Source organism: Micropterus salmoides, unplaced genomic scaffold (assembly GCF_014851395.1).
Source record: "Micropterus salmoides isolate LMB-PRFRI ecotype aquatic unplaced genomic scaffold, ASM1485139v1 Ms_hic_scaffold_20, whole genome shotgun sequence".
NCBI classification, from domain to species: Eukaryota; Metazoa; Chordata; class Actinopteri; order Centrarchiformes; family Centrarchidae; genus Micropterus; species Micropterus salmoides.
The window spans coordinates 16,087,818-16,114,821 of NW_024041151.1; the positions used below are offsets into that span (position 1 = coordinate 16,087,818).

The following is a 27,004-nucleotide window of genomic DNA, read 5'->3' on the forward strand; positions in this document are numbered from 1 at the left end:
GATGGCCAAAAGAGATGTGACTTCACATATTTAACCTAATAATACAAGCAACTTAATTACCAGTGATTAAGGTTCAAGAGTTGAATCATATTCCGTTCTGCCTCTTGATCACAGATTGCTTTCCGTTGCCATGGTTCTTCTTGCATCTTGATGTGTTATAGCAATAAAAAACACCAAATAATTGTGAGGCTTCATCTGAGGAATGTGGACTGATGATAACCTCTTGACATGAGTTAATTTCATTCTCATCAATCTCCAAGTCACCTAAATCTTTTATGATACTTCTAGAGATGTTGCAGACTGACCTACATTTATGCCAGGGAGTCTCTCTGTAGCAGTGGGAGTAGCTCTCTCTCTCTCTCTCTCTCAGCTCATTGATATGCCTGATCATCAGAGACATCGCTGAACTGGCTGATTGTCATTTTCAGCTGCAGTGGCACTGATGCATTTCATTTCCTCTCTAGGCTCTCTGTTGGTGTGATTAAGCACTTGCTGCAGTGACACTTGACAAAGAGGAGATGGATTGAACACCCTGGCTTGTTTCTCCCTTGGGTGTGGATTTTATAATATTTACATTATCTATGAAATCACCGGGAAGGGATGTATTGTAGTGCTGCTTCAGGAGAAGATGTTTTCTATATGAGGGATCCTGACTAGCAGCTATTGCTGTTCCTATAGCTCACCAAGGGGGTGCAGCAGTAAGTCGATGTGAAAGTCAGGACGTCAGGTGTTGCTTTGTCATTTATAGTCCGAGGGCACACTCTCAATCTCACTGGATCCTTTCCAGAAGCACACAGATTTTAGTTTGTCTGCACTTACCTCAAATGTTTAGATCCTCTTTCAATATTTGAATATGAAAATGAAAGGTGACCTTTCATTTTTAAAGCTGAATTAGTGACCTTTTCTGGTATTTCCAGTGTTATTATGCACTCTGTGTGACAGCGCCATTTGAAATACAAGCAGCATTCAACACGCTGCTGGCACCCACTTCCTATTTTTTGTAAACGCTTCATAGATGTTTTGGCTCTGCGTTAAATTGAATTAGCCTCAGCTGCCCATGCCAGCCTGAACAGAGCAGAGGTGGGCAGTTTGGGGGTTTAATTAGAACAGAAATCTGCAACGACTGTGCCTCTGTAAGGCAGAGTCCACAGGAAAAGGATGTGAAATGCCCTGCTGAGCACCAAAGACTGTGTGCGCATTTCATTGCAATTAATACAGGACCATACACACTATAATGTAGTATGTCTTCTTCTATGTGGGTGTTTGTTGACAGATCCTGTGTGTCACGCTGAACTGTATCCCCTCTGTTCATCCCAGTGTGGATAGATAATATGCAGCAATAATTACATTCATCCATGTCACAGTGTAGAGGCAATTTACTGTCCAATTGGTGATGACAAAGAGCTTCATCATCTGTACAGGTGCTACAAAACAGCATTTACACATGAATCTGAGGTGTGAGGTTGCAGGTGTGTGCCTGTTTTGCACTTTCAAATTCATCAATACACTTAGTGGAACAGGAATTCTTCCTTTTGAAATTGGCTCTTTGTTTGTGTGTGCGTGCTTGTGAATGGTATCAGGCCAGGCCTTAGGAGCAGAGAATAAATCACAGAATGTAGATATGCAACATAATGAAAACATTTTCAAATAGTCCAGGTAAGAGAACATGAAGTCCCTAAGATAAAAGAAGGAAAACGTGGACAGAAATTCCTTGGTAGAACCGGCAGTGCATGCAGGGTAAATTGCTGCTTTAGATTCCTTTAAGGCATTTTCTGACGTATTTTTATTAACACATAGTGAATGCTCAAGAGCGAGAGAGAGGGTTATTACATTTAAAAATGGTCAAGATGTTGTAACCATATGAATAAAAAATACATTGTGTGCACCTTAGACAATGAAGCTTCCCCAACTTGATTATTTTACAATGAAAATCTTGCAATGTATCTGTTTGTGCAGGATTAAATGGACAGATTTTATTTTCATAAATACACAGCACTGTTTAGCATGCTATGACTGGACAGAGAAGAAAAATCTCTTACTTTGCTTTAACTCTTTCAGGCTTTTACTTCTTACTACATGACCTTGTTGGTTGTTTAGATTTCAGCCTGTAGGCTGTTATTTTGTTTTATTTATTTATTTGAGGTTTATTCAACAGAGAAAATGCACACTAATAATACATAAATAAATGTATAATGTGCCAGAATTAGCCAAAAGGCCATTTTATATCTGCTCTCCATGGACAGATTGTAATATGTCACACCTGAAAAGATAAAAGGATTAAAATAGTACATACAGATTAAGACCATAAAAATTGACTATAGATGCATAAATAATTGATTAGACCAACATACAAACAAGAACAGTGGGTCTATATTAACATCAACATCAACACCAACACACACATACACATACAAGCCGAACTGTCAGTCCATATGACAAACATCGTGTTGAAGCCACTGTGTGTAGAACTAAACATTTTGTGATTTGGTATTGGCATCATTTATCTGAATCGAATACACAGTAAAATTTCAGTTGTCACAGGGAGTGTCTTATGTTTCTACCACCGAAAGCATATACCATGACAATAATTAAAAAGATCCTATAATCACATGACATTTCTACACATATTTGCTTTATGGCTGCTGTACCGTCTTTCTCCTCATTGGTTCAACAGCACTGAGCTTTGTACCAGGTTGAGAACACATGGAGCTTTTCATGCTGGACTTGAACACAGGGCTTGTAACTTGACTGACATTGTCACAATCCCTGCAAACACGACTAACTGAGTCAAAGAACACATAAATGCTCTACTGACAGGTGGAAAATGTCTCACGGTCAAGTGAGTCACACTTCATGTCGTCAGTAAGTAAATACCAGAAATTTGATGTGTGACAAATAGCTTGATTGAAATCTTCCATGTTCTTTGCTGTATTTCTTCAGTAAAGAAAAAAAAAACAATTTCTTTGTACTTGTCAGGTGCATGGAGACAAGCAAGGCAATGACCTACAATTTCTTTAAGAATGTCTGTGCAATTGTTTTAGAACAACACTGCACACGTTACGGAGAGAGCAAGATAAAGGGGGGAAAGGAGGAAGCGAGAGCAACACCAAGGCCTCGGAAGGATACATGACGTTATTTGAAAAACAAAATTAAAAACGGGCTTGCTCATCCCCCAACTACAACTTTTCATAACTTTTACAGGAGCTATTAATACAATGAGCAGATCCTGTCTGCTTAATATATTCTACATGTGTGTCACACATACATATGGCACACACACAAAAAAGCCTGCAGGTTGTTGAAGTACTGGACGCTCTGTTATGCTGGAAGAAGGCCCACTGAGAGTAAAGATATCTCAGTGAGTATGAAGCCATGTAGAATAATAATTTCCATCCTATGGTGAGTCCTTTCCTGTTCTGGTACAAGTGCAGTTTTCCACCTCCATCCACATACCCTGAGTGGATACTTGACAGTATAAAAATCATAGCAATCACAGCAAAAAAATCATGTGGCTGTTTCAGATCTATATATACTTAAACAAATAAGTAAGATTCTGGTATGATGCACAGTAAAAAAGATTCAATATGCTTTTATTCCCAAAGTGCAGTGCATGCACAAGTAAATGTCACTCAATGGACATTGAGAAGACTGAATGCTGAACTAATTTGAATTTACAAATTAACACAGGATATAATTCCATGTAAACAAACATATATTAAGATGAGGCACATTCAGTACTCAAGTCCACTTGAATTAGGTGATGAATGAGCAGCAAAGAATATTGAACTACATGAGCACGGTATAAATCAATCAAAAGTCACACAAATGTTCAGAAAATATGAATGAACAATCAATACGGTGTTGCTGGAGGACAAAACACATAGAATAGCATAAGCACAAACGTTAAGGAAATGTAACTAAAAAATCCAGAAATGCTGCAATTATCAAACCACAGCGTGGTTTTAGATACGACGAGTGATGACTTTGTGTCTTTCATGATACTCCCACTGGGGGTTGGGAGGGGGGGAGATAAAGTCTTCCTGTAGTGGCTTTAAAATAATGAATGTTTGGAACCGATCGACTAAGTGCTGAACTGAAGAGCAAAATCAACTCCATCGCTTGCCGAACGTTGATATTGGATGATTCTGCAAAACCCCAGACAAAGTTCAATGTCAACATTTCAACATACATAATGTCAACATACAATCTCTGCACATGGCAGCTACAGTAAATCTGGAGAAACTAGCCTTGCTATAAAAAGGTCACAGTGGTTCTTGAATTAGCTGAATGTTTATACGGAGTATAAATCATGAGGTGGGAGTAGTCCGTTATAGATGTAATTCATAGGGATAGTGGGCTTACACAACGGATGGCAACTGAAATATAGGCAGAATGCAGTGAGATGTTGCATATCTGACATTTGATGTTGAAGTAAAATGGTTTAAGTTTAATTCATGTCTGGTGTCACATGTGGCAGACCCAAAAGGAGACGGGGCCCAGAGAAGGAACATTAAGGCAGTGTATCCATGTTGGTGTGTCAAGGCACACATGTGTGATGGAGGGTAAACGGTCATTTCGAGTTTAAATCCAGAAGGGCCGCTTAACTGGATGGTTACTGCAGACTCATGTTAATGCTTAAAAGTAAAAAGCAATTTAGTGAAAATGACAAAGCCTGCAAGCAAGACACGCTGAAACGCACTGGAATGGAAAGTGTGTGTGTATCAGGTGGATACTCTTCATGTCACAGCAGCTCTCTCCAACAAAGAAACAGTTTTTCTATTCAGCCTGTACAGATGATGAAAGAAGTCCTTGAAGAGAATGTTGTGTTTAAGACTTGCTGAACGTGTCTGTGTGCGCCATGTATAGCAAAAGAGGAGCGTGCATGTGAGGTAGTACCAGGTAAATGAATGAAACGTTCATTTTGGCTCGCAGATCTATACAGCTGACATTTTGAAGCATTAAGTGTAATAAACTCAAAGCACCCTGGGAAAATGTCATTTTAAGTATTATAAGGTCTCATCCGTCATGAGTGACATTTTCAGCTCTCGCACTAAGGTGTCCTTCCCCACTGTCTCATGCTGACTCCCAATCAGTGTTTCTGTTTAATTTTTAACTTCACTTCTTGTTGTTTTGGTGGACCCATGCAAGGGGAAAGGGAGCATGTTTAGATATTAAATCTGGTCATGTAGCCTAAATCTTTCAGTAATGGAGTTTGCTTGATCAACCTTTATCTTAAATGTGGCTTTCACAGTGACTGGTGGTCTTATCTAAAAGGGGAACTTCCAGTCCTAAAGAGCCAAAAGACACATACAGTATATGGATGATATGGCGAAAAGGCCAGAAGTTAGATTGTATGAATAGCTTATAGTGTACATGTGCTAATTTTACAAGGCATTTCAATGAATCCTATTGACTTTGGCCATCCTCTGACTTTTTTATCTAGTGCCAGGTCAATTTTATTTTGTCAAATAGTTTGATGTATTACTGAATTCCTGTAAAATGATTGACAGCCTCAGATGCACTTTGTGTTAAACACCAACTAACAAATGTTAGCATGCTAATATGCTGAAGGTAAGGATGGTAGTGGATGGGAGTGGTGATGGAGCAGTGGATAAGACACATGCCTTTGGTGTGAGAGACCGGGGATCGATCCACTGTGAGACACCAATGTGAGACACCAATGAGTCCCTGAGCAAGACACTTAAACCCAGTCGCTCCATCGGCTTGTCACCTCTGACATATATAGCAACTGTAAGTTGCTTTAGATAAAAGCATCAGCTAAATGAATAAATGTATGTATGTAGTGAAAATAATAAACATGAGGCTACAAAGGCTCAAAGCAGCATTTGTCTAAGGCCCCATCCACACTGCTACGTTTGAACTTTTGCTACGTTTGCACCTCCCGTCCAGACTAAAATGGCGAAAACAAAGACCTAAAACGGAGAAGTTTGAAAACGCTGCAGACACCGTTTTTCGTTTCAAAACTCTGGAGCGCATTTTAATGCGCACGGGCAAAACCGAAAAACTTTAGAAATGATGACGCAGACACTTACATTTGGCTCTCCGACTGGGTCTCATAAGTCATGCAAAGCAGACACACAATGCTACTGACAGAGTTTTTGACTTGGTATTTTTATTAAAATATTTTGTACTGTGCAAATAACACTTATCTTCTGTAACTACGGAATAGACCATCTGCTTCATGTTTACACCGGCATGCACAGTGTACCTGAACGGCCACTGTTCGTTTTCAGACGTTTTAGTATAGACGGAAATTAGTTCTGATACGCAGCTAAAACACTGGTGTGGATGGAGATTGTATTCACTTTAAAATTGTAGATGGGGCCTAAGTACAGCCTTACAGAGCTGCTATGGCTGTGAAGTCTTTTTAACGGGGTTTGTCATAGATTGTAACATTTACACAAGATCAAGTAATTCACATTTGGTTTAAGTGGAGACCAGAGGCTCGGGAACTTTTAAAAATTCGTTCCTGTTCTTCCATAATAGTGCTTAGTTGTCATAGAGATGCTCATTGTCCTGCTGCTTTAAACATATTTAATTATAATATATCTTTACTTATGAACTGGACAGCTATGTTCGTGTTCCCCCTGTATCTCTACTGGATATTCAGTTTTCTAAATGCACTGTAGTACAAAAAAATCCTTCATCAGAATATCAAACAGTAAAAAATACCTAGCGTTATGAACTCAGTGACCCAAAACCATTAAGACACTTAATGTTGGTATTTTCCATTTGATGGAACTTGTATTTTATCGAGTGATGGAGCAGTAGGAGAACAGTGAACGGCAGGAATAATTTCTGGAACAAATGGATCCCTTTTTGCATGTCAGTAAAACTTTCTAATGTGAAAACATGCTGTTTCATGGATGCTGCTTTGATTTCACTGTGGAAGGATCAAAGCTTTTTTCCCCTTTAAATTAAAGGAGATGTCTCAAATGTTAGCTTGCTAGTGTTACTTCACCGGTTTGTGTTGCAAGTGCACTGATGTGTAAATTCTGAGTTACATTATCAAAGAGGTACCACAAAGTCAAAGATATCACCAACAAGGGATTACATACAATGAAAATGAGAAAAGGCTGACTGAGCCAAGGGGTTTAATGAAACAAACCTTAAAGATGGTAGCTTTAAAAAATAATAAACTGCAATCTATTTGCAAAGTTAAGACATACCAAGAGAAAAGAAACACAGTGAAGGCCAATTTGTATTTCTAAATGTTCCAAGATCAATTCTATTGAAGGGTGCAATAAGAAAGACAGCTGATAGAGAGCACTGGTCTGTGGATTATAGCAGATGATTTTTACTTGGATCAGTGCAAGTGGTCTGACAGCAAATAGGAAGATGTCCTGAATTGAGAAAGCATGTACGACATCCATCATGATCTAATGTTTTTTTTAGTCAAGTGGAGCAGTGGCTCTTGTCTCGGTTCATCAACTGTGATTATTTCAGACCACTTCAGCTGATCTTAGACTCCTTTAGAAATGATGCAATACTTGGTACATCGAGGCAGAGCCCTCAGAAGACAGCTACAATGAGTAATTAGACATTTTATGATGACATCTTCAAAAACAGCTGGAGCACTCACCTAACCTGTTTGCAGATATTCAATCCCTGTTTACATTAATCACCTTCGCTTTATTTCTATGCTTCTACCAAATGACAATGAATTAAGCAGGTGCTGTGTGAAGATTCGTGGGCAGACAGTGATTGGTGGTGAAAAGGGGTTTGGTTTGTTTGGTACAGTTTGCAGAGCAGAAGCTGTTGGTTGGGTATGGAGTGTGCGTCTCTCTACCTGGTGCTGCATACAGTGTTTATGCACCTTCCCATCCCTCCATTCCAAATCCCTCACCCTTTATTATGCTGCACATGGGTGACATACGACAGAACTAGTGCGGACTGCTCTAGGCTCCAGCTGCATCTGCTTGTGAGCCCACAGGGAATGGGATGTGTGTGTGTGCATGTGTGTGCTCTGTCTGTGCACCAAGGCTGCCAGAAAATATGGGTAGAGCACAGGGATTGCAGGGCTCTACACTTACCTAAGCCATTCACAGGCTCAGCATCACACAGTTGATTCAGCACCTTGCTAATAGCGCGCACATTAACTGCAGCACACATCAGAGGAGGAGTGCAGAAATGAGAGAGCGTTTATTGCTTCTCTGCGTGTGTGTGTGTGTGTGTGTGTGTGGACGTCTGTGTTGAGCAAATGTGTGCATGGTGCGACTAGAGTGTGTTTGTGAGGGAAAGAGAAATAGAGGCAGAGAGAGTGAGAGAGGGAGGCAGAGGGAGAGGGAGAGAGAGAGAGAGCGGACGTGTGTTAGTGAGAGCTGGAAGGAAGGATGGCTGCTCATGTTTGAACTGCCTCAAATGCTCAAAGGAAGAGTCAAGGCAAAAATTCATCAGAGGCAGAGAAACAGACGTCTCACTGGGGGACGCATCTTGTTCATCATTTGTGGGGAAGCAAAAAAGATTTGGCAATGCCTGCTGAAGTGAAAGAGGTAAGTGTGTGGTGGAATGGCTCTATTTGCTCTGTACCCTCCCTCTTTTTTTTTGTTTTTGTCTTCCTGCAGAGAAGTGTAGCCTTCCACAGCGTTGTATTCTGCCTCTGTCATGATGAATGAACAAGGCATTTATCGCTTCACCTCCTTGCCTCTCACTGCTGTTCGGTGCAGTCTCCTTGTGTGCATGGGGACATGATGCTAACATCTTCATCAAGTGTGCGTGTGGTTGTGTGTGTGCGCGCACGGTTGCACACACACATGGCTGTGCATGTGTGGAAATGCATAGGCAAGCTTATAATGGGGATAATCTTTGATTGCATTATGAGTAGAGGTTGTCCCCCAGAGGGAAAATGCTGCACACACTCTGGTAAGTGTATTGCCATGATGTATCAGGGAGCCATTAAATCTGACCATGCAGCATTTAACTATTTGAGGATCAGAGCACAGTCAGGAATGAAAAGAGGCTCCAAATAGAAAGTTTGAGAATTAATATCTTTAATTTTTTCCCTGGGCTTTCACATTCAATTAGTATTCTCTCTAAATAGATCAGACTGGTTGAATCATGGCTAAACCAGATGAACTGGATAGTGGACAATGGTGTTCCTGCAGGAAACATTTTCTTAAATCTTTCAATGCATTTGTAATTTCAGTGCCATTTTGTTTAACAGTGTACAGTGGCACATTCTGTAAATGTATAGTGACCAATGTGAGCACCATTGATTCAACAGATAGTCGGGGGCAGATGAGTTGTGACAAAGTTGTGACTAATGTCTTCTGACATCAGTGGGCTGATGTCATGTTTTATTATCTCGTGGAAGCATTACTCTTTCAGTCCCACTGTTTGATGAAGACGAAGCGCCTGTTAAAGCTAATTTATCCTCAAGTTTGATCACTGCAAAATGACTTTTCCCCACTAATTTAGTTGCAAGGGAGGGTGCCCATTTTTTTCCAAATCATTTTGTCTTTCTGAAATGGATTTGTGACAAGTTTGAATGGTGGCTTGTGAATGTTGTACCCTTGAGCTGGACACCAAAATCTGAACTCACTCAGCATTAGATCAGACTGTCTCCCAAAATAATACCCCTGTTGCAGCTGGCCTCAATACTGAGAGTTGACGGGAACAAGATGCTAATCATGTCATTCTGTCTCCTGCATCGCTGCACCGAACATCTATATACCATACTTTGTTTTTTGAATCTAAGTCAGATTTAGAATCATCATCTCGACCTATTTGGCTCTGTGAGCACACTTAGTTAGTGATGGTGCAGTGAGTTATTTAAATTAGCTTTGACTCACAGAGGCCTGGCCTTCCCTGGAGCTTGAATCAGACGGGGACAGCACACAGGCCCCTGTCCAGCCTATTATCGTCCTCCAAATTCTTAATCACGCTGTCTGTAGAGGACAGTAGTACCCTGTCTGTCTTTTGGCCAGACGTTCATTTAATGCTGCCTAACAATATCCAATCGGCCTCCGCATGAGGTGTTCAAGCCCGGATTGTCTCCCTGCTGCCAATTTCTCCTGTGTGACCCTTACACCTCCTCATCCCTCTGACACATTTTGTACATGGATATGAGGGGCTCTTGTGTTTGGTGAGATGTTTGGAAAGCGAATCAAGCTCTCTCCCTCCACATTCAGTCCGCTGTTCACTGCAGCCTGATTTAATGCAGTGGAGTTGAGTTCTCAGCACTTGTTCGGTTTAATGCCGCAGCCTCAGAAAGAAGAGAGTTTGGGGAGATTTAACAGCTTATTTTTATTTTTTTTATCTCACTACATAATTCGCCATATTTTGGCTGTGCTTTTGAGTGGTACATATCAAGTGAGATTATATGCATTTGTGTCATATTTCTTAAAATGAAAATTGATTAAGACACTGGATAAGCAATTCAAATAGTAAAATTGTTCATAAATTACGCAGTGGAATAGATTTTCTGCACAAGGAAATTGTTTATTGTTTGTCCTTGATGCTACACATATTCAAATGCTGCAATCAGAAGGCCTTCAAGACTGAAAAAAGGTGTATCAGATAATCAGATACTGATTGAGATCATTAGAGCAGCGAAGCAAATCTTTGTAAACAAGTTGAAATTAATGTGAAATTTGTGAGAAAATCAGCAAAAAAATCAGTTTAAAGTCAGATATTGCCTCCGGTTCTTTCTCAGACCAACATGCTGAATAATTAATCCACTCTGATTAATGAAACACATTTAGTTGAAAAAGAACAGAGAATTTACGTTCTACTTGAAATAAACAAGTGTAAGTTACAGAAATATCCGCGTCGTGTGACAGTAGCAGCTGGGCTATTGATTCAGGCGTCAGTGGTGGTAAATCAGGTCTCACCAGATAACCAAATAACTTAAATGACAATAACTGACTGCTCACATCCAATCTGTTGCTGTATTTTGTCAAATGGGGCCCCTCTTATACATACTTACATAACACAATGGGGAATGTCAACATCTGTTTAGAGGGATTAAAGCATAAAATATGTCTGTGTAATGGCTGGTATTTGCATATGCGAAAGATATAACCAATCATTTTAATGGTTATTTTGGCTTTTACAGATACAGATAACAACACAGATATTGTTTCATTTCATGTATGATTCCCACCAGTTGAGTTGATTTAATAAACTGTAGACAGACATGCCTGGTGCAGATTCAAACTCTGCTGTACCACGACCTAATTTACTACCAAACGCTATGCTGGTTGTGTTTACTTTTTGTTGTTTTATCTTCTTTTTTTTACACAGCCATCTGATCTGTAAAAAAACCCCTCCCTGTAAGATGTTGTCTGTCAGTTTTTGTACATATCAAAAGGAGCAAATCTGCTCCCTGAAATCATTACATAAGTTTTAACAAGTGCACAGAAAGTCGGATGATAACTACTAATTGGCTCATGGCAAATTGAAAGAACACTCCACTGCACATGTAATTAATAACCAATCGTGCATTCAAAAATCAAATGATGATGCTATATCAGGAATAATTTCTACTTGTTACACAAATAGGTTAACATACTTTAAGCATTATTACCTGATAAAGATTAGCTTACTAATATATTGTGCATCCAGTCTGCACTCATGACGCCTGAGAAACCCTGCAACCGCTAAATTAAATAAATGGTGTATTTCATGTCTCATCCTTTATTAAAAATCTCTGTATTTGTTTTTTTGCTGTCTACACATGATCACTGGCAAAACTGCTTTGCACCAACTTCAGTATTTTTTTCCTATGGACAGATTGCCCAATAAGATCACAGCTCACCAAAAAACTTGAACACAGAGAAAATACCTACTAATACTACTCTGATTTTCCAGACATATATTAATCTAATTTGAAAATAAGCGTGTATGTTTTGCATTTGTCTGCACAAATCTTACAGTTCATGTTTCAAATTATACAAATGGTAAGATAATGGAGTGGAAATGAGTTGAGCTCTCAGCACCGACGATGCTCACAACCCAGCAGCAGGTGCAGCTCCCTTATCATGTGAAGACAGCTTTAATGACACGGTGCGCTATTATGGCGTTATAACCCCTTAATCATTTCACTGTTTGCATGTAATGTAATCATTATGCACATAATATACACAAATGATTCCAGAGCGATGCTGATCAGTGAGAGTGCCTTACTCATTTCTGTCTGTGTGGTTTAGGAGCAGAGTTCAGAGGGGCCTCCTCCACTATCTTTGTCCCAGGAGGCTAAAGAGGCAACTCTTGATAACCCATCCACCAATGACGAACTGGACACACCCACCTCCATTGCCTCTGTGATGACCTCAACCAATGAGAGCTCTACAGAGACCGACACCCCGCAGCAGACAGACACTGAGGTTCATGCCTTTATGTTTGGTCACACTTTATCACCACCTACTGACTTCCTACAGTTTGTTATAACAGAGGTGTTGTTTTTATAAGTCTCAAGGCCCCAGAAGCTTTCTTTTTTGTTTTTCCTTGAATTATGAACGTATAGCCTAGAAAAATGCTTTTTGCTATGTTGTGATAAAATGTGTCCTAGGATTTACAAAATAAGGAAAGTGAGGAGTTAAAAAATAAGAGTCAGTAAAAGACACATGGGAATGTACTTGGGATTTGAGATTTGGGATTGATTTTGTTTTACATCTGATTTGATGTAAAATAATAAATTATCTTTTTAATGTTTTTCAAAATCAAAAATTGAGTTATTTCACTCAATGTATCATTTATCTCTTAAGTTGTACTTGAATTGTCAGCCTTTGAGAGCCATTTGTCACTTCTGTGACTCCATAGATCCTTTCAAACTTCCTCTGTTAATTATCATTTTTAAAAAAAAATTATTAGTAGTAACTATTATATATACATGAATATAAAAAAAATGAATCCTAAAGAAACGATTCCGAAATCCACAACAGATACACAAAAACAATCCCTTTTAACCTCAGGTATCTCCTATAAGTCTGGTCTCCTGACATTTCTGTATAAAACATCCATCACAAATACTGTAAAGTTCTCTTCAACAATTTCATTTACACTAATAGGCAGAGAAAGAAATTGCCGTCTGGGGCAATCACACCATGAACGATAATGCAACTGGCTTCTTTGTCATTGAGTTGCTACATATTTACATGTTTTTGTGTCTTTGTTTTATATTAATTATTTGGTTATATTTTTTGTGTAAACCCTGAAAAAATCTAAATCAATTTACTATACCAGACAATCAAATTTCTTGCAATTTACCCTGCTTCTAAACAGTGGCTGGACCTCAACTTGTTTCATCAGAATCCAATCTAAACTCATTGTCAACAAGGTTAATTCATTATTCTTTGGCAGGAAAGAAGAATCCATTATTTACTGGTGGATCAGAAAGCCAGGGAAGTGCTCGTATGATGATGATTGATCATCGCTATGAAAAATGAGCCGGGGGGGGGACTGTACAGTTTAAATAAGAGATAAACACACACTGTAGGTAACAGAAACATGTCTGGTCTATTCCAAGTAAATTAGGACAAAAAAGTTCCTGCTCTGACTGTAAATTCACCAATTTGGTAGCATTTAATCTGAAAGAGGAAACCTCAGACCTTTCAGACAAATGGGATTTTAAAGAGACAGATTCTGATTAGATTTTGCTGAGATAATAGTTGTGGTGCATCAATCCATGTAGGAGTCCAAGGCCGTGGAGCAAGAGGGTGAACAGACTTCCAGTGAGACCCAGAAATCCTTGGAGATACAGCAGGAGAACTTCCGGACATCAGACACACCTGATCTCACAACGATTCCAGAGGTTCAAGAAAACACCCCTACCGAACAACCTGTTCCTGAAGCAAACATCGAACCGTCTGAGTCTGTTACACAAACCACAACGACCAACAGCACTACCACAGCACCCCCACAACCTGAGTTGGTACCACAGTCTGGGGACCCTCAGCCAGTGAACCCAGACAGGCAGAGCAGAGTGTACACCCTCCCTGACAGCTACAGAGGCATTGGGGTTGACTTATGTGCAGGGTATGGAAGCCTGTCCCGCGCTACCCTCCACAGCTACTGGCCTGCCAAGAACTTCCAGCCTGGGCCGCACTACACCTTACCCTTCCTCAGGGACAGCTATGCTCCCTCAGGCCTCAGCAGTCAGACAGAGGAAGACGGCCTCAGTGAACGGGGAGAAAACCCTCTGGACATGAAGACTGACCACCCAGCTGCCAGTTACCCAACACTGGGGGGAATCCACCAGTTCAGGCCAATTACCACCATGGAGCTCCTCAGGGAGCCCTCCAGAACCAGGTAAGAAGATGGTATAGATATAACTTTATGGATCCCAAAGGGGAGCCTGTAAATGGGTTTCAAGAACTATTGTGGTTTCCATGGTACCTAAATGTACTGTTGGGTCAAATACAGATCAGTCCCTATACTAAAGGCCTTGGGAAAGTGAATAAGTAACAAAGATAGGAAAGTAGACAAAAAAATGACCAAGTTTTAAAATGTATCTTAATACTTAATGATGATTCTCAATAGCAGGTATGGGATGGAGTCTGTTTTTTAAAGTCAATCTCTGATCCCATTGAATGTTTTTTGGTCAGAAAGCAGACAAGGAAGATAAAGGATACTCAGTCTGTGTCTGTGTCTGTGTTCCCTGATAATGAGATTGCCTTTAACAAATGCTACAGCCACTAGAAAGCCAACTCACCTTTGACATTAATAACAAGAATTAACTAACACCAGTTTAGTTATTATAACAGGAAAACAGGAACACACTGTTATTATATGTCAGGAATATTTTACACAAAATAAGGTCGGTAATTTAATATACTTTTAAAGCTTGTATTGAAAAGATGCATACTCAATGAAAAACTAAAATGCAAAAACATTTAAATGTCATTGTTTTTCAATGCGTAGTCCCAAAGTTGCCTAACTGAACTGCCAATTTGTGTTAAAATCTGATATGTGGGCAGAGATTCAGAGGGCTGCCAGCGGGCTAATCACAAATGAAACAAACAAAAAAAAAACATGAAAGACAGAAAGTGTCTGTGTGTACTTCTATATACTGCAACAATAACAAACACATTCAAACAATGGACAAATCAACACTCTGGCTAATTGTATCACAGAGGACCTGCTTATATATATATATAAATATCCCTCTCACCCCCTTGCAGGGTGGTATGTGTCATCATCCTCAAGCTCAGGTCCTCTACCAGAGGCCTGGGAGTTTGAGGGTTCTGCGCAGTATCTTAGCTGTTCCTAGGACTGCACTCTTCTGGACAGAGACCTCTGATGTTTTACCTGGAATCTGCTGTATCCACTCTCCCACTTTGGGGGTCACAGCCCCCAGTGCACCGATTACAACTGGCACCACTGTTGTTCTTACTTTCCACATCTTTTCTAGCTCCTCTTTCAGCCCTTGGTATTTCTCAAGCTTCTCGTGTTCCTTCTTCTTGATGTTGCTGTCGCTTGGGATCGCCACATCTATCACTGCAGCCTTCTTCTGCTGTTTGTCGATCAACATGATGTCTGGTTGGTTAGCCATCATCAGTTTGTCAGTCTGGAAGTCCCACAGGATCTTAGCTATATATATATATATAGTATTAATATACAATGTATTGAACTTTGTAGCTACACCCAGTAGTTGCCACCTCATCCTGTTCTTGTAAGTCAGCCTGGACAATAGAAAGACAGATGGACAGCAGTTAAGTAACAGCTGGTATCAATCAGGAATGGCAGCCTGCTGCAAAGTCGATAAATAAGGAGGTTTCACCTGTTATTGCCTGCCAGAAGCTTTTCCTTAGCCCATATAAAGTGACAGAGGTGTTTACAAAAGATACAAGCAACTTACTCACGCTGTTAAACTCAATGAAGCCCAGCCTATAACCTCAGATATCCGACTCAACCTGTTGAATATAAAAGGAATAAACATTTTGGGAATTACACTTGTTCACTTTCTTGCTGATAATTAGATGTACTGTTTATCTCTGTTAAGTGTAAGTGTAATTAGTTTCCCAAAATGTTGATTAAGACATGATCCCAACATATATGCATGACTGTCTCTGTCTCTTCAGAGGTGGCTACGACGACGCTTTCATGGCCCAGCTGGAGGGCAACCTGAATCCTTTCTTCCAGGCCATGTGCCGAGCACAGACCCTGCAGTTCCCCCACAAACGCAGCAGCATGGTCAGCCTGGACAGCATCCGCAGAGACCCGCGCTGGAGAGACCCCAACCTACATGAGGTGATCTCAATGCTCAGCCACCCAATGGACCCGGTCAAGTCCAATGCTGCGGCCTATTTGCAGCACCTGTGTTATGAGAACGACCGCATCAAGCAGGAGGTGCGGCAGCTGAACGGGGTGCCGATCTTGGTGGAGTTATTGGACCACCCCAAAGCTGAGGTCCACCGCAAGGCCTGTGGTGCTTTGCGCAACATATCCTACGGAAAAGACCACAGTAACAAAATGGCCATCAAGAACTGTGATGGCATCGAAGCTTTAGTCAGACTGCTAAGGAAGTCTAGCAGCATGGAAGTCAAAGAATTGGTCACAGGTACAGCTTGATTCCAGAGTCCTCCTCGAGCCATAAACTGCAACTCTTTATTTTATTTCTACAGCTTTTGTATTCTTTCCCCTGCAGGCACTCTGTGGAACCTCTCCTCACACGAGCCGCTGAAGATGATGGTCATCAACAACGGGCTTCAAACGCTGACGGATGAGATCATCATCCCCCACTCAGGCTGGAGGAGAGACTCAGCTGCCCCCTCCAAACTGCTGAGTGCTGAATGGACCACAGTCTTCAAGAACACCTCTGGATGTCTGAGGTAACCTTGGCTGCTGTCAGGGAACAGCTACCAAAGTGGACTTATACTGGACCAAGGTCTCGCAGCTTTGCTAAAAAAGTTGTTTCTGCAGGAACGTCAGCTCAGATGGGGCGGAGGCTCGACAGAGGTTGAGGGAGTGTGAGGGCCTGGTGGATGCGCTCCTTCATGCCCTTCAGTCAGCTGTTGTCAACAAGGACACTGACAATAAGGTCGGTGAAATCATCACACTGAGACTTGATTATTTATTAAAGCCACTATGTGTAAAATTTGATTATGGCAAATTTCACATTCCTATAGCATCAGTTTTTGTTGCTCTCAGCCTGTTCATCACAGTGGCCCTGAATCCGTGGGCTGGAGGGGGAGGTGTTCCATTAGCATGCATTGCTCTCTACCACAGTGTCTTTTGATGCTGCCATTGGGGGGCGCCAAAGTCAGACATTTTTAAATCCTATTTACAGTGGCTTTCAGTTAGGAGATATTACTTTTGCATTAGGTTGTAATTGTCATTAAGGTCTGGTTTAATGCTCTATAGTACTTAAAAATGTGTAGCAACTTTTCACTAGGAGACAGTCACTTTGGTAATTGTTGCTATGATGTAATAGATGATTTGAATTTGGCTTGAAAGGCACAGACAGTCAAGTGAGTTATTTTTCTGAAATAGTCAGTTTCTATTATGTGTCCACTTCTAACTGACATAAATCCACTGAGACTTCTTTCTCATACTCCACTGATTTAGAATAAGTTAATAGCCTGTACACACTTGCATTTGATTCAGAGATTTACTGCAAATCACCAAATAATCAAAGTGTGGATAAGATTTACTTAAGTCTGTGACATTTCTCTACATCATCTTTGTCACTGTCCTCCATTTAGTCAGTGGAGAACTGCGTCTGCATCCTGCGAAACCTGTCCTATCATGTTCACAAAGAAATACCAGGAACGGAGCGATTTCAGGAACCCCATGCCAATCATCTGATGAGGTCAGTAGGGCAACAAAAGAAGAAGAATGATCCTGATCTTTTTGGAGGGAAAAGACCCAAAGGTTGGTAGGTCATCATACGTGATGACATCCCAGTAATCATTATTAGTTATTTCAGTTTGAGTTGCTCTTATTGAACTCACAGATTTTTGTCTCTGATGTTTATAAAATATCATTCCATTTCTCAGGTTGGTTCATTTGCTCAGAATCTGAGACATATCTGTAACAAACTGAAACTCTATTTGAGATTTGCATCTGAAAGGGGCTTAAAATAGCACAGTTTCTGCAGCTCAAACAACAACAAGTAGATGCACTGATGTTTTCATTTTTTTCATCAAGGTTTTACAGTTTGTGAATGAAAACGTATTCTTTGTTTTTGTGCTTCGCCCTCTCCTCCCATACAACTCCACATACACTTTTTTTGTTTTCAATAGGATCTGCTTTCTTAATTTACACTTAGTAGCGTCTCTGTAAACCAACCATTTTCTCAGTTTGAAAATGTTCATTTACTTTAATTTGTCTTGGCTTCAAGCATGAGTTTCACATTTCCGGCCCCCTTTTTATGCCAATGAGAGTCTGAATATTTCATAACCCTACACATGCAGGAACTGATGATATATTTTGCACTGCAGGAGGAGTGCCAGGTTCCAAAATTGAAAAAGCTTGTTACATCAGTTATCTGCTTTTTACACCATGCAACTGATGCAACAAGCAAAAACTTCGGGTAGTGATGCTTAACCCATATACTGTATGCAACAAGTGAATTATAGCTGATATATAGTAAATAATGGGCTGCAGCAGTAATGTAGGGAACAACTTAATGGAGAAACAAGAGGTTTAGTTAATTTTCATCAATGATAACCATTCAACTAAATTGACCAATGCCTGACATTAACCTGATACTGTCAGTTCCACAGTGTCTCACCACACAGAGGAGCTCTGTGTTTTCTGCTGCTGTGTCCTTTTCCAGCATAATCTAATCTTTGGTGTTGTTCTTTCTTCTTTTCCCTTCGAAACCGTATTCATCAGAGGAGTGGTTCAGTCAAGGTCAGTCTGCTCGTTACTATTAAATAATTTCACGCCAGTAATATTGTGATTCAATACTGCATTTGCTGACATTATCTGTTACTGATGTAATGAATACTGGTGTTTGTGTTTGTGTGCATGTATGTATCTGTGATGTACAGGTTGGAAAAATGGATTTATGGACAGAAAATACGGTACATTGGATTTACCAAAACGTACAGAACAAATGAAAGGTATATCCTTGAAGAACATAGTTTCAATGTCACATAAAACATTACATTTTGAAATTTAAAACAAATACTGATTGCAGTATGACTTAAAGTTACATTTTGAAATAGGCTTATTGCTATTAGATTAATACATTATTAAGTGCTTCCATCATATATCATTATCATACAGCACTATAATCAAGCATCAGTACCTGCTTTGTGTTATGTTGTTTGCTTTGTATGCATGCCATAGGAATGGTCTGAAAGAGGATTTAAATACAAAGCCACATATCAGCACCGCTTGAGGAAAGTTTCATTTCTAAATCAAAATAACAAAAGACTGACAAAACATTTATCTGGCAAAATCTAGAGGAGAAACGTTTCATCTGCAGGCACTGGAATTTGCTCAAGATACTGCATGAACCATTGATATAGGCTGATATATTGTCGGCACTGCTAAACTATCTTTATCTTTTGTATAGCCGTATGGCTGTATTGAGCCATGAATGCATTCTGTATTTAGAAACTGTGGGGAAAAAATTCTACAGTAGCGCTGAATACTGTATATGTGGATCTCTCTGCTGTTAGAACAGACATCAGAACTAAGCCTAATGCCTCCCACACTCCAGCCAGTGAATGCAAATCACAATGACAAGCATGTTACGGTCCTGGGTCAGCTCGATACTACTTGTCAGCCGTCTATAGCAGCCTTCACTGGCTCAGTACTAAAAACCTCTGCAGGAGTCTGACACAGTTGTAATTTTCTTGCGTAGAGTTTTTCTACTGACCTGCCTTCTCAACTAAACTAACCTAGATAGAAGAAATTTTGGAACAACGTATTTTATGGTGTGTTAGAGCTAATTATTGACACTGATAACTATACCATCAAGTCTTTAGCCACTGATGATCATGCAAGCACTTGCCACAGCTTGAAAGACTTTCTCTGCCTTTCTGTTAAAGGGTTGGAGCTGCTGTACCAGCCAGAGGTGGTGAGGCTTTATCTCTCTCTTCTCACCTGCAGTCACAACCACAACACCCTGGAGGCGGCTGCAGGAGCACTCCAAAACCTCGCTGCGGGACACTGGGCTGTGAGTGATGGAATAGTTGCTGGTTATTTCTTACACTCATGACTTTACACAGGTGTTATGAGTGTGGAGTATACCCCAAACATCAAAATGGTCTCTATAAGGTAGATCACCACCCCTGCTGGCATAGTGTCCTAATGTCCTTATACATTGTCTTAAGGGCAGATCCAGGATTTTTCTCTAGACGACATCATCACCATCTCTCTCTGCTTATCAGTTTAAGGACTTAAAATAGAGCTCAACCGTAAATAAATAACACACATCAGTTCAATTTGGTGATGGATTTACCCTTAAGTCTGGGTAGAATCAAACAAGACAACCTCCTCAGGTCCTTACATGCCCAAAGCTTTTTCCTTGGCTGGTTGGGTTATGTCTCTGAGGCTGCATCAATGTGCAGAAGGAAGGAGATGTGGGGTTAGTCATCTTAATCCAACTGGACTCTAGATTTACTTCACCAGCCCGCATGATCAAAAATCACTTTTACAGCTATGTGGCTCCACAGGCCTGTCAAATAATGTGCTTTGCCAAGATATACTGTGCCATGAATGTCACTATAATTTAAGATCAAACCTAAGGCCACGCTCAGATTAAAGGAGTTTTAAACTCCTTCGATTTTCAAATCCAGTTGAGTCATACACAAGTGAGCAGAAGAGAGTAGAACTTGGTTCTTATTGGTACTTAATGGCATATTTGCCGATGTATTTTTATAAGGTACTTGTGGTGATATAAGTGGTATTGTAAAGGTGGAGAAAAGAGTGGGTAGTTAAGATATGAAGAGTGGCCCCAAGAGCAAAATCTCACATATACTCCCAAAAATACTAAGGCTGTTAATCCTTTTTGTGTATGCTTGTAGTGGTCCAGCTACATCCGTGCCACAGTTAGAAAAGAGAAAGGGCTGCCTATTCTGGTGGAGCTGCTGCGCTCAGATGTGGACAAAGTGGTGCGAGCTGTGGCTATTGCTCTTCGCAACCTGGCAATGGACAGAAGAAATAAAGACCTAATAGGTACAGGCTTGTAACTCTCATCCACATGCTCATAGCTCTACACCTGCACACTAACTTGGTCTCTCTGTTGTTACAGGGAACTATGCTTTGAGGGACCTTGTCGGTAATTTGCCATGTGGGCAGCAGTACCCAGCAAAGAATCTTGAGGGAGATACGGTGGTGTCTATTCTGAACACTATCCATGAGATCATCACAGATAGCCCAGAGAATGCCCGAGCGCTCATACAGGGTCATGCTGTGCAGAAACTGGTGGCCATCAACAAGTCAAGGTACTGAAATGTCTTTCAGCTAAATTGTAAACTTAATACCTTTACAAAAATGTCTAAATACATCCCAAGCTTAACTAAACAATAAAAAGTAAAGAAAATTATAATAGTGGCGTGGTGATGGGGCAGTGAATAAGACTTTGGTGTGAGAGACCCAGGTTTGAATCCAATGTGAGACACCAATGTGTCCCTGAGCAAGACACTTAGTTGCTCCAGAGGCATGTAACCTCTGACATACATAGCAATTATAAGTCGCTTTATATAAAAGCATCAGCTAAATGTATGTAATGTAGTACAGCTTGCTAGACACCCAGGCTGTAAATTGAAAAGTAAAAGTCTCAGATATTGTCGTTTTTTTTCAAAATAAGATTGAAACAAGATATAGGAAACTTTGGTTTTATAATATGTGTTGCTGCAAATGCCTAATATACTGCCTTGTGAAAAAGCCTTGATATTATATCATATCATCATATCGCAGGGTGATCGGAAATGGATTCAGTTTTGTCTCAGAGATGTCCTCTGTCATTTACCACAATGTCTAATGATTCGTTGCCAGCCAATCAGCACGGGAGACCAAGGCAGCTTCCCACGTGCTCCAGACAATATGGGCCTACAAGGACCTGAGAAACACTCTGAACAAGGCTGGTTGGAACAAGAGCCACTTTAAGGTATTTGTTTCTATTTCCAGGCCATTGAAAACCTAAGACCATGGACAAAGTCAGCATGGATAATGAACTACATAACGGTTTTAAGAGTGACACAGCTTTTATTTTGATGTGGCATGACCATACAAACTGCTTTATTCCTGGTAGTAGTAATATGAGTTGAGAACTTGATACGGATAAGGAAAGATATTATGAAATTATAACATATGTTCAACTGTGAAATCTGTGTTTTGTCAGATAAAAAGAAAAGTGGGGACATTGACTTCTGGGCATGATCTTAACCCAGAAGATCAATACATTTAGTTATTATTAAGTTATTTTATTTTTATAGTCTTCTGAAAATAAAAAGTGTGTTACTGTCCAAGACTCAATACAAGTCATTTTAGTCAAAACCAATGTAATGCCTTTTTATAAACCTAGAACAACAGGAAAGCATAGAATTCTGTTTCTCATCCAGTGAACATAATCCTTTTTGTTTTTTACAAAGCCAACAACTACCGGAGTGACTAAAAAATCTAAGAGTGGAAAGCAAGGCAGCGATGACATCACCTTGCCTCTCATGGACAAAAACCAAGGTCGGCAAATCATTGTATGCATTCTGTCGGCAAAATGTTATTAAACCATCATCTAAATGAGAAAAGTGCCCTCTAGTTCAGAGAACAAAAATGCTTTTAAACATACTGTGGTTCTTGTCATGTCAGGGACAACGAAATGGGCATTTGCAGTCCCAGACCATAGTCTTCTGAAACATAGCCTTAAACCAATGATGTGCTGCCAAGGTTATCAGTGCACAGACAGGCTTATTAGCCTGAACAGTCTCTCCCAGAGGCAGAGCAGGCTCACGCATCACCAGTCACATTTCATTTGAATTCCAAAAGGGCACCCAGTTTCCCATGTCAAGAGCAACCTCTAGCTTCCCACCCTTTGAAATATGAATTTGGGGGGAATAGGTGTGAACTAATTTCAATGAATTATTTCATTGCATTTGCCTGTTTCTCTCTTTGGTGTTTCGGTCTAAATGAATAGATGTACCCTTTTAAGTGAAATTTGTTTTACTTAAAAGGGCAATAGGTGCACACCCTATGTATGTATCAGGTTAGGTTGGAGTGGAGGATACACTCTCAACTCCAGTGGTTCTATATCAAACCATTTAAAGTTCTACATGGCACCCCTAGTTCAACATAGAACTACCAAATTATTAATTAAATGCAAATAAATTAAAAACATAAAGACATGCTCAACCATTTTTATAATTGATTCATTGTTAAAGTCATTTTTCAAGCAAAAATGCCAAACATTAATTTGTTCTTTGCTGCTTTTTTCATAGCTTCTTTAAAGAAGTCTGTTGTGAAACATTACTTTTGGTTTCTGGATTGATGGACTGCTGTACACAGCAGAAAAAGAAAGAGCATATTTGTAATTTTATTGTTTTACAGTGATTTGAAATGGTTTCATTTACACAGTGCAACTTCATCTTGCAAGAGTGGCAGTAGTAGAGTAGCCTAGTAGTAGTAGTCTAAGAAACAAGGACACAAAGACATGGACACAAAGAAAAGGCTTATATTGAGCCATATTTATTGAATAGTTAGAGGAGTTTTGTCAACCCCGACTAATGTTATGTGTCCAGGTCTTTCATTTATATGCTATAACTTAAAATTATTATATGTTTAAATGCAGCGTTAGATAAATTAGGTAAAGTTATGTGGAAAGAGATTAGTAAAATGAGGAATAACCCACATAGCATCCAGCTTTGCTATCTTATTGGCATGGTTAACTAGCATTAATGTTAGCCAAGCTTGAAACAAATTATAAAAACTGAAATAAGCTGTATCTACCATATATGTATGCTGCTTGGTGACCCACCTAGTTTATTTAAATTATATTTACATACATTATTACAGGGAACTTAAAATGGTCAGTTGATGGTTAATGTGAGGTAGTTACAAGGTTAGCTAATTGGCTAGCAAACATCTTGCCTTAAATCTAGCGAACTGGCATGTTCAAATAATGAACCTTTTTTGTGGCAAAATGTTCTTTGATTTGGGGTTCCTTATTGAACCATTTTATGAGAGAATCTTTAAGAGGCGATTGTTTAATTCTAAAATTATTGAACTCACAATTTCCAAAAGCAGGCTACAACAGGTGTGTGGTTGACATCTCCTCACAAATTTAGTCACATCTGTTCTTTTTCTCTCTTCAAGTATTTCCAAGACTTCCCATTTGCTACATCTTAGCCATACTGTGTACTGCTCATATGATTATAATTTCCCCTTGCAGATGTTTATTCCACTTTAGAGCCAAATGATAGAATTGGAGATGGAAAAGCGCCTGTTGTGGAAAGAGACGCTCTCCAGGTAATCTGCCATTTAAATGTACTGAATGCATCCAAAAAATATTTGACAGAACATAAAATATGTTTTTCATGTGGCCTCATTTACTTTAAACCGAATTCCTCTCCCTGGTATATATGGTAATAATTTTGTTTTACAGGATTACTCTCTTGTGACTAGTGTTTATAACTGGCAGTGTTTTTCATGCAAAATTGACTAACACCAGCTGTTTGCATATTTCTTGACCTAGGCGATAAGTGAGAGAAAACACTTCATCAGAGCTGGCAGGCCTGCAGTGGGCCTCATGGATAACAAACCTCCACCACTGGACTCCTGGGTGTAAACATGACATCACGGCCAGTAAAGCCAGTTAAATCCTGTAGAGACACTTTACATTGGTGAAATACAGATTTGTGCCATTTGATCATTCTTGTAAAGAAAACCTAAAAAATAATTTCCCCTTCCTAATAATTTCCTTGGTTTACAGGAAATAATGTGCCAAACATTTACATGTATTTATTATGGAGGTTATTTGGAAATAGATTTGGTGGATTTTGTAATTTAGGAGGATATAGGTTGACTGTTCATCTGAAACTCATGATGGACTGACTATGTATGACATCTGAAATAGCCTAAATATGCAAACTGTGGTGAATCATGACTCCAAAGAATATATAACATGTACAATTTGAAATATTTAAATAATAATGAGGTAATTTATTATACTTCTAGTTTGTCAAGCTATTAAAGTGACATGTAGATCTGTTGTTGTCCATCCCCGTGGGTTCTGGGCTTCAGAAGATTCTGATATAAAATAATTTAAAAAAATATTTTTGATCAGTGTTTGAGATTATTAGGATTAGGGCTATTGTTGGCCTCATCAAAATCATCCAAATTGTTTGGAAATCAGTTTATTCTTGACAAACTTAACATCAGACTAAACTGTGCAATCATTAGCAAACTCTCTGTATTCCATTTGTTTCATGACATGGAAAAGGGATTGTAAATGTGTAACAAAGGACTGTTAATATTCTAAATTAAGGTATTTATATTGTAATATTTATTGTAATACCCATGTTATTAATTAAAAGTGATTGATGTGTATTAGCCAATACAGGTAAGTGATCCTACATTCAATACAACTCTGCTTGGCAGTGGTCCTTTTTGCATTGCGATGTTGAATGAAAAATGAAAATAAATTATGTGCATAATTTCTCATTTTACTTGTATTCTCTTTTTGTATTCCAGACTGAATGTAATTCAGTCTCTAATTTCTTAGTGGGTACTTACATTAAACAGCACCCACCCTGGTTAAATAACCCCACTTTTATGTGCTCCGAACAAGCTTAAATTAATAGATTGAAAAATCAAGTTCAGCAATTATCATTATAGACAGTGCCTTTTACTTTGTCATGGTCAAACTGAAAATGTTAAGCATCTGTGTTGTTGTCTGATATGTTTGCAGCCAGGGCTAATTTCTACTAATCACACTACACAGGGTACACAGGATACAACATGATAAACATCCCCTGTTCAAGGATTTATTGGCTTAATCACAAACACTACAAACTACAAAGATGGGTTATTTTAGGCACAATGCCAGTTAGCAGCATTTATCAGCTACAAAATAAGTCTGGCAATTAGTACAATAATATAGAAGTTTTCAATCCACTAGCCTCCAAACAGAGCTCCAAAGAGGTGAATCTGTGCCAAACTTTGGGAGCCAAAAACACTGACGATTTTTGTTATTCAAGGGGAAGAGTCTGGGAAACACACCAGCAAGTTGAAACTAACAAACAGGTAAATATGTTGGATATCCTTTACACAATGATAAAGGTATAACAAATATGTAGTTATTTGGCATGCCACTCACTATAAAATGACCCAACTCTACAGCTGTAATTGCAATAGTGTTATAATTACTTTAGAGGTAAATTATGATTTTTCAGAAATTGTTCAGATTACTTTGTCTACCCCCATTATATGTTCAGTTTGTTGAAAAAATCTAATATAAAATCTAAGGACATAAAACTGATATGTAAAATCATGTAAGTCAAGTCATTTACACATGCTTAATCAATGCATGTTACACATTATAACATAATGCATCTAGTAATGAAAGAGTGACTCAGCAATGGAGTATCATGAATTAACTTCCATAGAGTATGCAATTTAACAGCATCTAATAGAGTTGTTTCTGTGAACATCTTGCTTTTAAATTCACATTTTCTCCCCAAACGTCATTGTCTGTTCACTGAGACAAACTACCAACTGTCACATAATATCTTATCCTCAGTAGCCATGCAGTTATGAACTTAATATGAGCTTGAATGTTGTACAATGCCACTGAGAGGGCTAAAATGTGTTGGCATTAGTCATGTTCCTCCGCAGGGCTCACTTACATAAGTGGCTGCATTTTAGATCCATGCGAACTGTGTGTATATGTATGTTTCATATACATTAATGAAATGTTACACAGCGTAAATGTCTTATGTCATCGTGAGGTTTGTTTTAAGTCACAACAATCTAAAATGATGTATTTTTTAAATTAGTTTTCATTACTTTTAATTTCTTGTAATTTGTTTAAGTGGATGTATGTTAAAGTGATGGCAATGACTGCATATGTGTGCTGTCAGACAGCTGCCAT

At 39.3% G+C, this 27,004-nt stretch overlaps 1 protein-coding gene across 2 annotated transcripts; it reads left to right on the forward strand.

The window, feature by feature from the left end:
- Positions 1–8,305: 8,305 nt before the first annotated feature.
- arvcfa (ARVCF delta catenin family member a) lies at positions 8,306–25,573 on the forward strand. 2 transcript variants are annotated; one of them, XM_038732968.1, is made up of 16 exons: positions 8,306–8,513; positions 12,171–12,347; positions 13,655–14,271; positions 16,044–16,522; positions 16,610–16,793; positions 16,885–17,002; positions 17,667–17,835; positions 18,802–18,819; positions 18,960–19,031; positions 19,968–20,095; positions 20,946–21,096; positions 21,173–21,365; positions 21,919–22,030; positions 22,515–22,602; positions 24,305–24,381; positions 24,608–25,573. In XM_038732968.1, the coding sequence occupies exons 1-16, from the start codon at positions 8,493–8,495 to the stop codon at positions 24,698–24,700; spliced, it is 2,697 nt and encodes an 898-aa protein (XP_038588896.1). In that variant the 5' UTR covers positions 8,306–8,492; the 3' UTR covers positions 24,701–25,573. The 2 variants fall into 2 exon arrangements, with proteins under 2 accessions (XP_038588896.1, XP_038588897.1); XM_038732969.1 differs by lacking the exon at positions 18,960–19,031.
- Positions 25,574–27,004: the final 1,431 nt, after the last annotated feature.

Coding starts and splice junctions, on each gene's coding strand:
- arvcfa (XM_038732968.1), top strand. CDS start 8,493: ATGCCTGCTGAAGTGAAAGAG. Junction 20,096..20,945: donor TCGCTGCGGGACACTGGGCT/GTGAGTGATGGA, acceptor GTATGCTTGTAG/TGGTCCAGCTACATCCGTGC. Junction 21,097..21,172: donor AAGAAATAAAGACCTAATAG/GTACAGGCTTGT, acceptor CTGTTGTTACAG/GGAACTATGCTTTGAGGGAC.